At 42.3% G+C, this 11,959-nt stretch overlaps 1 protein-coding gene across 5 annotated transcripts in view; it reads right to left on the bottom strand.

The window, feature by feature from the left end:
* Positions 1 to 11,959, bottom strand: part of LOC133507907 (sodium- and chloride-dependent GABA transporter 2-like) — a 67,349-nt gene continuing 55,390 nt past the window's right edge. For 3 of the 5 annotated variants that reach the window (XM_061833479.1, XM_061833478.1, XM_061833480.1), the window contains exons 4-16: positions 11,227 to 11,361; positions 10,773 to 10,913; positions 8,674 to 8,758; positions 8,450 to 8,582; positions 8,003 to 8,137; positions 6,285 to 6,388; positions 5,163 to 5,287; positions 4,979 to 5,091; positions 3,350 to 3,487; positions 3,167 to 3,269; positions 2,987 to 3,087; positions 442 to 612; positions 1 to 322 (exon numbers count right to left, since the gene is read on the bottom strand). In XM_061833479.1, coding sequence (XP_061689463.1) covers positions 218 to 322; positions 442 to 612; positions 2,987 to 3,087; positions 3,167 to 3,269; positions 3,350 to 3,487; positions 4,979 to 5,091; positions 5,163 to 5,287; positions 6,285 to 6,388; positions 8,003 to 8,137; positions 8,450 to 8,582; positions 8,674 to 8,758; positions 10,773 to 10,913; positions 11,227 to 11,361 — 1,589 coding nt within the window. In that variant the 3' untranslated portion in view covers positions 1 to 217. The remainder of the gene's footprint in view (positions 323 to 441; positions 613 to 2,986; positions 3,088 to 3,166; positions 3,270 to 3,349; positions 3,488 to 4,978; positions 5,092 to 5,162; positions 5,288 to 6,284; positions 6,389 to 8,002; positions 8,138 to 8,449; positions 8,583 to 8,673; positions 8,759 to 10,772; positions 10,914 to 11,226; positions 11,362 to 11,959) is intronic. The other 2 variants (XM_061833481.1, XM_061833482.1) reach the window with 2 other exon arrangements.

Genomic DNA, 11,959 nt, shown 5'->3' with positions numbered 1-11,959 from the left:
AACAATTTACCCTTTTTTTTATTCCCTTCATGTAAACCATCAAATATTGGACGATAGGAATGGACAAACAATGAGACATTGTCTCAGTGATTTGTTATTTCCTAATGTAGTATTGCTTGGTTGGAAAGGAGAAAACCGGTTTTTGAATATTCTCTTTGGTGTTCGAAAGATATTTCAAGTTGCGCCTCACACCGTTCAACTGAAGCGATCCCCGTTCTCACAACACGTCCGATGTGTGCGTCAAGTTGTGCAGTTCGAGTGCTTTCTTGTTCGAGTTGGGCGACAGAAGTTCCTCGGATGGTGTGCGTAGTGTGGCGAACCGCTAACAATAGAGAATATTGAATGTTTAATATGACTCCAAAATCAAGTTGTGGTTATGGAATAGAATCAAATGACTAAAAAAAAAAAAAAAAAAAAAAAAAAATACAACCCGAATTTTACCTGACGAAGTGTCCCGGGAGTGGTAATCAGGTTGTAGACCATCCACAATGGAACGTTGAGTGTGGAAGACAGAGTGAACCACCAGCCTAGAGCGTAACCCCACCAAGGATACTCAATGGTGTTGTTGAACTTCAAAGGTTTGTACTTGACCAAGGAGAAGATAAAAGTTCCCTGAAAAGAGCCACGAAAGAGGGATGAGCATAACAGTTAACACAAGCCGGAAAAAAAAAAGAAGAAGTAGATGTTGCGTTTTGGCTATGGAGGCTCAACTGCGGCTCTTGCGTCAACATTGAATCATTGAGCAAATACTGGACCCTATTAAAAAAAACATCTATCATAAAAACTTTCAAACATTTCCCGATTTTTGATCTTCCTCTTGTCCTACAAATACGGCTAATCGCATGGCTAAACACTGACACTGCAACTAGTAGCTAGCAGGCAAAGGCCAACAAGGGATACATTCAAATTTGAAAATACATTTTCCATGTCTATTGTCTTTTCCCCCAATTATCAGTTACATTCTCTTCCTTATATAGGCTGTTTTCGACTAACGTCACGCACCTTTAGAGCGCGATTGCCATTACGGTTGGAATTCGAGTCAACAAACCGCAACCGAGCAGGAATCATTTCAGAAAGCCGTATGAATGGGGGCGCAATGCTACGTTATCGGTTGCTCAAACAAAAGTGGGCGTATCCTTTAGGGCCAAGGACCTACATAATACTCGTGTGTGAATGCAATGCATGTCTCCAAAATCTGTAGTTTCTATTTCATTAAAATGAGTTTGCAAAAACGAGTTACTGCACCGCTAGCTGTTTCGTGAGTGGAGTTAAAAATGTAGCCGTGAAAGCGGAGAAAGAGGAGTGGGCTCCACTTGGGACTTGTCCCGGTCGAACATTTCTCTTTCGGAAACAAAAACGAAAATAATAATCTACACCTCTTTCGTGGGTATAATCAACATAATTTAACACAACGCTGACTGTAATCACGCGAATGAATACTTTTGACAGCATTCACTCAGAAATTAAGTAGCCTCATTGTGCACTACACTAACCTTAGCAGTGTGGAGACACGGGTTGCTTACAATGGATCACGAATCCAGCCATTGATGAATTGGTTGTAGGCCTTTGGACTTTTGTAATTCTTTAGTTGGTCCACGGTGTCGAGTGTCGAGAAGAGGAGATAGTTGACGATGTCTGGATAGGTTACCGACGCCCACAGTTAGAAATTCTTGCTCCATTTGGGTTTCTCCAAGGCATATGGGTCGATATTGTCGATCAAAGCGCACTTCTTGTCGTAACGGTTTCTTGAAACAACACCTAATGAGCCCCGATAACTTTCCAAAGTCTTTTTAGCCATCATGCGTCACTTTTAACAGTCGTACTAACATTTCTACAACTCCGGTCTGTGTGCAAAAGTGATAGCGTGAACTGCGCGTCAGTAGAGTGAACTCATCCGACACGGCCGCCTGCCCCTGATGTAGTCACGTGGTCGAAAACAGTCTATAGGATAATTTTCAACTTAACGTCAATGTTTTGCACCAGCCTAAAGATTCCAACATAAGTGCGAGTTTGGAACATGTTAACTAACTACATATTAAACACGGGAGATATGTGCATTGAGAAAACTGTGGACAGATAACTTTTTCTTAATTGGTGTTGTTTACACGTCTTTATGTTCAACAAAAAGATACCAATTCAGCAAATAGAAATCAGTGAGAATTTCCAACCACGGAGCATCCAACATGAACCAGGGAGATAATGTCGAAATCTCAGGGCTACTGATTTAAACCGTCTCCTAATTGGTTGTGGGGGTAAGTCAAATTTTTAACTGTTAAAAATACAAAACACAGTTAGATGAATTTGTACACAGATACGACACAAGCTACCATCCTCTAGGTGACGCCACAGTCTAATCCATATTTTCATAGGTATTCATTCATTCAAGAAATGGTCCACTGTCGCTGTACAATGCAAAAGCACGTTTTCCTCTGAAAATGAACACGCAAGGAAAAAAAAACCAACATTCTGGTAGGAACTGTACATGCTTTTCATAAACTAAAATAAATCCAAACTACCAGTAATCCATCAATACATTTTATATGGCGCAGGTGATTTGGATCCTTTTTGCCCAATTTAATGTAGAGTAGTAATCGAATCGAATCTAACATAATGCTTTTCCAGTCCCTGAACAACGTTTATCAAAATCTCGAAGCAAAGTGTATTTTATGGGGATAACAACCTTGTGTTTTTCTTTTTTATCCGGCACGGAGGAAGATCCCTACGGCTGCTGACTGTTTTGAAGACGACAGATAAAAATGTGAGTTATGAAAACAGTGTCTGGAAACAGAACCCACAGGGCAAGAGTTGCACAAACTTGCAGAACCTTACACAAGGTGTTTACCGTGTTCTGTTAGAAGTGGCCCAGCTATTTTCATCCACTATCTTAAAATCAAGGTCAGTGGAATGAGAGTAAAGTTATTCTTCAACAGTCTCCGCTTTTATTTCTCGTCTGTGAAGTGGCAAGTCAGACTGAATGTTTACTCACCAGGCAGATGACTGGAGTGACATATTTCAAGCAGTGTTTAATCAGAGGCAAAGGCCTGTATCGTATCATGTCCTCGATGTTGTCATAGAAACGATCTGCTCCTGCGGTCACGAGGCCGAGCAACGGTGAGGAAGTTGGATTGAACAGTACAGGAATCGTTCAAATGTGAAACCCACTGACCGTAAACCCATCCAACACACACGGACTGAAGTAAGGCAAGGAGAAGCAGAGTCATGCCGCTGCAGGCGTAGTAATCAAACAACTGGAAGATGTACAGTCCTCCCTGTGTGTGACAGGAAACACCTTGAGAATGAACAAATCTGAGGAAGTCAACCCCAAAAAGCAAGCAGAATTCTTCCTTACTTCAGTGACCATTGAGAGGCCGATGAAGAAACAGAAAACGCTGATGAGGAGTAGAAGTACTTTACGTCGGTGCCCGACGTGGAAGAAGGAAGGTTTCAGGTCACAAATACTGGTTGCAAGAGCTTCCAGGCCCACAAACTGAGGCAAAGGCATTAATGGTACATCCTGAACTTTTACAGATTTGCATGCTGATTGGAATGAACAATTATTACTTTATTGTTAGTGAAAAAGAGAAAAAACAGCGCGGTACAGTACTCAATTGTGGAGTTATAGCATTAAACGTCTAATCCAGAGGACCTACAGTATATTTTATTTATATACCACACAAACGTAGCAAATTTTTTATCAAAAAATATTAAAAAAAATTCTCAACGCAACAAAAATGAAAAAAAATTACCGCCGAAGTGCACATTTTTTTTTTGTAATCCGAATGGCTCCGATGTCTGTTTCAAACCGAGGCTCTGTTGAAGCTGCTGCCGTGTGACGTCACACCAAGACAACCCCAGTAAAGAAAACGGCTTCCTATATATACAATCTAGGGGCGCTGGACAGCAGTGATGAAGAAGTGCTCTGTGGAAGAGAGAGGAACTGAAGAGGAGGAATTTTCTTATTCTTCCCGCGTTCGAAAAACATCCCACGCAGGTGTAATTCAACCATATATGTTCGAACCTGAGTTGACGAATGCAACACAAGGACAGGATTCGACGAGTCCTGACGAAGTTGGCGTGGAGCTTCACACCCAAAAACAGACTGGTAGGTGCCTCAAGAAATCGACGTACACCTTGTTGACGAAATCATCGAATTCAAACAAGTTTAAAAGTCTGATGCTGCTTGCACAAACAGTGAGTCGTTCGTTGTTGTTGTACTAGCGACTGAGTCTGGCGTAAAACAAAAATCAAAACCTTCGGTATCGTTCTGCATTTAAAGATCACATGTTTATAGCCCATTCTTCGCGTCATTTACATGCATTTAGCCCGTATTTTGAGAGCACACACCGCCGTAGTCGAATTTCAGGAAGAACTGAGCGTCAACGGTGCACTAACTTTATACAGTGTCCAAATTTCGTCACCTCCTTAACATCACATGGATATGGATATTAGCTGATATATCAATCAGAATTTTATTTTATTTTTTTTTTAATGAAATTTTAGCAACATTTGTATGATAGACAAATAAAATACATTTCCTCTGGATCAAACCTTTAAACTGTTCATGATCATTTAAGTTTTCCGGCTTTTGGGGGGACTACGACCAACCTAGACTTTGCAGTCAGGCATGCATCGCTCAGAACCTGATTGCCATTTCACAGCAGCAGTTATATTCGCGTAATTGCAATGTTAGCTAGCTATGCCTACGTGAAGTGCACAACTGTTGTAGGCCTTAAATATCCGCATGTCACGTACAAAAAGACAAAATAGAATTTAAAAAAAAAGTGACGTGGCAACCAGCATGTGGACAGGTGTTTGGCACTGGTGTGGCTGCCTGAGAGCGCCTTGGAAAATTTAGGAAAATACAGTTACATTATTGCAACATATATTACAGGAATCATAATATTATAAATGCTCGGTGGAGCGAGCCGTACTGTTTGTTTGATAGCTTATCTGACAAAAAAACAGAAAAGTGCACAACCTCACTGTCTAGTCCGAGCAGGATGATCATGATGAAAAAGAAAATGGCCCAAATCTGTGGAAACGGCATCATGGCCACAGCTCGAGGGTAAGCGATGAACGCCAAGCCGGGACCTGCGGCGAGAAAAGGTGGCGGGTCACGTATGTAAGGTATTCCCTAGCATTTAATTTGTGTGACATCTTACCTGATTCCGCTACTTTGGATATATCTGTGTTCTGCTCATAAGCCATGAATCCAAGAACGGAGAAGATGGCAAAACCGGCCACAAAACTGGTTCCACTGTTCAGGAGGCACAAGTAGACGCAATCTCTAAGAAGAATAACAAAAACGCATGTTAAACTGCGGCGGAAAGGCATTGTCACATTATTGCGCTTGCTAACTGCCATTGCAATTACCATCTACTGATTATTGCATTCTAGATTATCCTTAGGTCCTGTGTACGTTTGTTGCCTGTTCACGTACTGTAAGTACTGCATTTTTGTTCATCTGCTGCTGCTCCCGCTGCCATGGTGTTCTTAGTTTATTAATTTTAAAAACCACCTTCCAAGTACACTGTATTTCTTTCTGGTTTCGCTTCTCTATTTTGTATCCTCATGAATTTTGTGCCTTTCATTATTGAAATGACTTATGTTCAACTGCGGGATCCTCGATATATACATTATGCGACCACTTGGATGTTTTAGTTAAAAAAGGTTCATGCATGCAATAACACGAACAAGGGAATATCAACATGAGGCAAAATTTCTGAATTTTGACCTATTTCCAACCATCAATATTCTACGTTTCTTTCTTGCTAGTTTGGGTTATGTTTACATTTCTGTTGCCTTATCACAAGTTTCCCCTCTCAAGTTGTGCCTGCCTCTGTATACGCGCCAGTTCCTTCGTTTCCATACTATTTGTTCAGAGCTGCTTAGCACTGTTTATGTCAGTTTTTTTCTCTTCTTTTTCAACTAAAATTTGCCTGCAACAGTAATCCCCCCTCCTCCACCCCCCAGAGGGGGTCATGTTCTGTATACAGTGCTCTACTCTTTTTCTAAGGCTAAATCTGTTCCTGAAACAGGACGGTGAAGTGGTTTTGTACCTTTATTTAAACAGGAGCATGTTTATGTATCAAGGTTTAAAAAGTCTTTGCAGCAGTAGTCTGAGATATTGACCCTAAAGTAAAGTTCATTATTATTTTTTTCAAAATATGTAGTTTTCAAAACAGCCCTTTGAAAGAATTTTTTTTTTATTGTTATCACTCAAATGTCAGAATGCCGGAATGAACCTTTTGTATTGGATGGATCTCATTAGATTGCCAACTTACTTGTAACAGTTATTGTTGTACTTGTTATAACTGCCGAGTGCCATCAAACAGCCAATACAAATAGCATAGGAATAAAATATTTGCGTGCCAGCGTCCATCCAGACCTGCAGCACAAAGACAGACATCATGTGAGACGTGAGGGACAAATATTAAACACCGGTGTCAGTGGAAAATGCGTCATGTTTTTCAGAAATGTTTGACTGCAATGCAATGTAATCATCTACTGTACAGTAAAACGTAACACAAAAGACTCACCAATCCACCCAGTTAGTTTGTCTCATCAGTATACTTAAACTCGTATGGCGAGTTCTTTTACTTTGGCGTGATGCAGCCTTTTGATAATTTTTATTGCCTTATCAGCGGTGGGAAAGCAAACACTGTTTGTGATTGTTCCACAGGAACTCAGTGAGGGAAAAGTGAAGAGAATTTAAGTATGTCATGTTACAAAAACGCTGTCATTTCTTAATCGTAAAAAAATTTATACGGGTGATGACCCGCCCATCTATCCATTTTATGAGCTGCTTATCCTCACGCGAGTCGCGTGAGTGCCGGAGTCAGTCCCACCTGTCATCGGGCACGAGGCAGGGTAAACCCTGAACTGATTGGCAGCCAATTATATATATATTTATAATGGCATCGCTGGGTGGCTGAGGCAATCCCAGCATGCTTTGCGGCACTATGGATGTGACACAGTGACAGAGAATGACATGAACTAACCACTTGCCTGCACCTGTCTAAGCTAAGCTTGTTGTTCTGCTTGTAAAATAAATGTTCCTCACTGCCTCGTGAGCACCACAATATCTATCTATCTATCTATCTATCTATCTATCTATCTATCTATCTATCTATCTATCTATCTATCTATCTATCTATCTATCTATCTATCTATCTATCTATCTATCTATCTATCTATCTATCTATCTATCTATCTATCTATCTATCTATCTATCTATCTATCTATTTTCTTCGACACTTATCCTCACGTGGGTCGCGGGGAGTGCTGGAGAAAACCCACACAAGGGAGAACATGCAAACTCCACACAGGCGGGGGCCGGGATCGAACTCAAACGGACCTCAGAACTGTGAGCCCAACCTTATCTTCAATATAGATATATAGATATTGAAGGGAGCGAAAGAGAGAGAGAGAGAGAGAGAGAGAGAGAGGAGAGAGAGAGAGAGAGAGAGAGAGACAGACAGACAAACAGAACGCAGCAAAAAAAAAAACAAAAAAAAAAACTTGCATTTCTTTCACCCGACATAAAATTGTTTTGATACAAGTCCCGGCTCAAATTACGCCTGCGTCTCAAGGGACCAGTCACCTGTCATGGTCTACGTATAGTGTGTAGTTATCTCCCTGGTTTCTTTCAGTTCTTTTCGGTCCACTGTTTGTGCATGTCACTGTCTACCCGTGTCAGTTATGTCAACAGTGATGTTTTGTATCCAGTTGTTGCCTTCTTTCAGTGTTTTGTTTTTACTTAATTTGGTCCAGGACCACCGTTTTAGAAGAAAGTGAAAAAGCACCCCTCTGAACCCGCGTGCCTCGAAAACGATCGCTGTGTAAAACCAACACAGAAGGAGTGGAACATTTTAAGTGTACTTGTGCCCATGTGATAATTCATAACTTACCAAGTACAGTAAATTTTTTCCCGACAGGGTGAATAAATTGAAAATTCACATGTAGCTTTGACACCGTGGGTTACTGAGTGACAGGCTCATACCTGCGGATCAGCAAGGCGTGATGGTTCTGGGTAGAGGTAAAAAGTTATGCCATCTATCGCTCCGGGCAGTGTGAGTCCACGGACAAGCAGGACGGCGAGCATCACATACGGGAATGTGGCCGTGAAGTACACAACCTGTCAAATTCATAATTCCCATTATTTACAATGCAATTTTTTTGTGCTGCATGTTGTCACAGTTAATAATACTTATAACGACAAACTTTCACATATTATCCCTTCAATCTAACAATATTTGCCAGTAAGGAAAGAAAATCAGATGATAACATGATGAAAATCACAAGGTGAGCATGAAAGCAATCACAGGACAGAATTTTGACATAATACTTGTCTCTAGTAGTGAGCCACCCAACCAGACAGACATTTTTGTTCGTCTGGCTGTCTGGTTCGTAGACGGACAGACAATGCAAACATGTTAACGTCATCTACCTTTCCTGTGGACTTCACTCCTTTCCACACACAAAAGTAACAGATGATCCAAGACAAAAGTAGACACATAGCCAATTCCCATCGAAAACCGCCCAACTCTTCGACATTTCCCGTCACGTTCAGGACTCTTCTCCTGGAGATCGAATTTCCATTACTATCAGGCATTTCCCAGCTTCTTTTTTTTTTGCCATTAAAAAAATCAACAACACATTTACAGTACTTACTCCCAAAACTCCCTCACAGGGGATGTCGCATTTTCTGCCACAGTCCAGTTGAGAGCTCGTCTTTGACTGAACTCCACACAAGACTCTGTTTACAAAGAATCCGATCAGAATCATCAGAAGACAGTCAGAAATGGGAAGGAACTATAAACAGGCTGCTTAAAGGTCAAGTGTAATCCCTAAAAGCATTCTAAAATAGATATTGTAATGAAAAATACACATAACATTATTCACTTCAATGTCTATACGAAAAAATAAATATGAGCGGAGAGCGCGTCATTAATGCGCAAAGTTGCGGAAGTCTCATTCGACGACATCCAAGTGGTCGCCATATTGGCTGCTTCCCCTGTCCGTGACGTTACCCCGGACGTTCGCCAATGAAAACACGCGGTGGACCCTACTATGGGAGATGAACACGACCCTTCTGACACGGAAGCTCTTTTCGAAGAAGAGAACATCACACAACCGAGTGAAGTTACCGGGCCAATATTACCCTATTGTTTCGAGCCATATTCAGATGATATGGGATCACGGCCAAACCGACTCCCCGTCCGATCCACTTCCGCGGCGGGGATGAGCCATCGCGATCTGAACAACGCTGCTGAGAATGGCGCACTCAGCTGCGTGCGACGAAAACGCCTTAAAGCGCTCCGGCTCGGCGGCGTTGTTCATCGCGGACGGTGGCGGCTATGAACAACGCGTAAAGCGGCCCGGCTCTATGCCGTTGTCGTCACACGCAGCTGATTGCGGCTTTGTCGGCAGTGATGTTCAGAGCCGCCGCCGTCCGCAAGCCCGACGCGCAGCCTTCGCTGAAGCCGTGACCGGCGGACGCGGCGCCTCGGCCCGGGTGGCTCATTTTCAGCGCTGAGATGGCTTGTCACGGAGCCGAGCCGGGCTGCTTTACAGCGTTGTCATCGCACACGGCTGAGTGCGCCATTGTCAGGAGGGTTCATTGCCGCTGCCGTCCGCGAGGCAACGCGGCAGCCTTCCGACGCGCACATCGACACATTTAGCATGCCTGTCATACGTACGCGGATCTTTTGTTACGTTATGAGAGACCGATTACGTGGTCCGCCCCAAACTATTATTTTTTTTAGTAGCTGTATACACACCTACCCTGTCATTTGCTCTCGTCACTTGCACCCGTGCAATCCATTTTTCACAATGAACCGGGTCTCTTGCAAACTTATGAAGGGTAAATCCATCCTCCCGAGTGTTCATGCAATGTCCAGCAATGCAACGAGTCGGCATTTTGGCTAACACGAAGGATAAATGAGCTAAGGAGGTAAAACTAACGAGTCCGCTTGAGGGCGGTCCCGCCATGTACGTCACTTACGGGAGTTACAAAAAGCTGAATATGTCAAAACCATGTTTTGTGGTGAAAAAACGCACGGGTCCATGTCGGCTGCCATTTTTTCATGAATAATATACTAAAAATCATGCATTTCATGACAGTGGCCTTTTAATTACACTTGGGTGGAATTAATGTGATGCCAAAAATGAATACTAAAGAGTGACTATTGAGGTAGCTGGAATAGTACTACAAATCATCATATTATAACTAATAATGGATAGCGTATTCATTTTCAAGTCTCATGCTGGCAGCTCTTTTCTGAGCTCAGAAGCTAAATGGGGTCAGCCCAAGTTAGTACTGGCACTCCTATGGGAGACTGACTGCCTCGGAACATCAGGTGCTGGAGTTGGGCAGTATCCCAATCACCTACTCCAGATAAAATTACAGAAACTGCAGTTGTGGCCTAATGTGCCTCGTGACATTGAGTGCTCTATCTAACGCTTCATTTCCAAAATCCAAGAGGTAGATTGTCAGAACCTGCACTTTCCTCCAATGAAGCAAACCTTTCCATGCTTTGGTAGGTGCCGTTGTTTTGGTAACAAAGTTCTGGGCTCCAAAGTTAACTCTTTCATGTCTCTGTGTGTAGATACAAGCACATACAAACTGAGGTAGCCTAAAGTACGACTTAGCATTGAATTGAAGAGAAGCAGTTTTCTTCAAACGGACAACACACACCTAAAAATTACTTGAGACACGATTGCAACTTGACATTAACACAAACACATTATATGAATATATTTTCACATACCTGTATTCCAGCTGTTTCTGCAGCTTGCCCATGGAAGCTCAGAGCTGAAGGAAGAGAAGAGGTACAAGAATGCCCAGGCCAATATGATGATGTAATAAATGCTGGAGTATAAAACTACCACCAGACTTCCATATCCCATCCCTAAGAGATTAAAAAACACAGGAAATAAGTTTAACACATGTACATACACACAAACTTATACCTGCATTGCCTATGCTCAAATAAAACATTATGCAGCCCTAAAGTGTAGGGAACTGCTATCTGAATGGATGCTTCAAAGAAAAATGGGTGGCTTTACAATATAGAAAGGTAATAACAATCACAATAGCAAATATTAAAAGAATATCTATAAATGTATTTATCAATCTATTTTTTCTTTTTGCTCACAGCTCTTGTATTGGGCATTATTAGTTTATATCGGCGTATAAAATCCGGCTAAGAAGTGAAGATGTACCTCCAAAGAGGGGACAAATTTTCTTCCAGCAGGTAATGGATCCCTGTTTCGTGTACTGGCCGAGAGCCGTCTCCATCAGAAACAGGGGGATGCCACATGTAAAGAGGAAGATTACATAAGGGATAAAGAACACCCCTTGTGGGGGAAAAGGAGAGGCATACATTATTATACAGTACATTCGATACAAAAACACCATAAACGGTAAATATAAAACAAACACAAGCCCCCTTGAGTCTTCTTCGTTTCCTTTTGGCTTGTCCCGTTTGGGGTCGCCACAGCCTGTCATCTTTTTCCATCTAAGCTCATCTCCTGCATCTTCCTCTCTAACCCCAACTGCCCTCATGTCTTCCCTCACAACATCCATCAACCTTCTCTTTGGTCTTCCTCTCGCTCTTTTGCCTGGCACCTCCATCCTCAGCACCCTTCTACCAATGTACTCACTCTCTCGTCTCTGGACATGTCCAAACCATCGAAGTCTGCACTCTCGAACCTTGTCTCCAAAACATCCAACTTTGGCTGGCCCTCAAATGAGCTCATTTCTAGTCCTATCCACACTGCACACTCCTAGAGAGAACCTCAACATCTTGATTTCCGCTACCTCCAGTTCTACTTCCTGCAGTCTCTTCAGTGCCACCGTCTCTAATCCGTACATCATGGCTGGCCTCACCACTGTCTTATAAACTTTGCCCTTTATCTTAGCAGAGACTCTTCTGTCACATAAAACACCAGACAC

The sequence above is a fragment of the Syngnathoides biaculeatus genome, chromosome 10 (assembly GCF_019802595.1).
Source record: "Syngnathoides biaculeatus isolate LvHL_M chromosome 10, ASM1980259v1, whole genome shotgun sequence".
NCBI classification, from domain to species: Eukaryota; Metazoa; Chordata; class Actinopteri; order Syngnathiformes; family Syngnathidae; genus Syngnathoides; species Syngnathoides biaculeatus.
The sequence above is the reverse complement of the archived record's forward strand: the minus strand, read 5'-3'. Positions and strand labels throughout refer to the sequence as shown.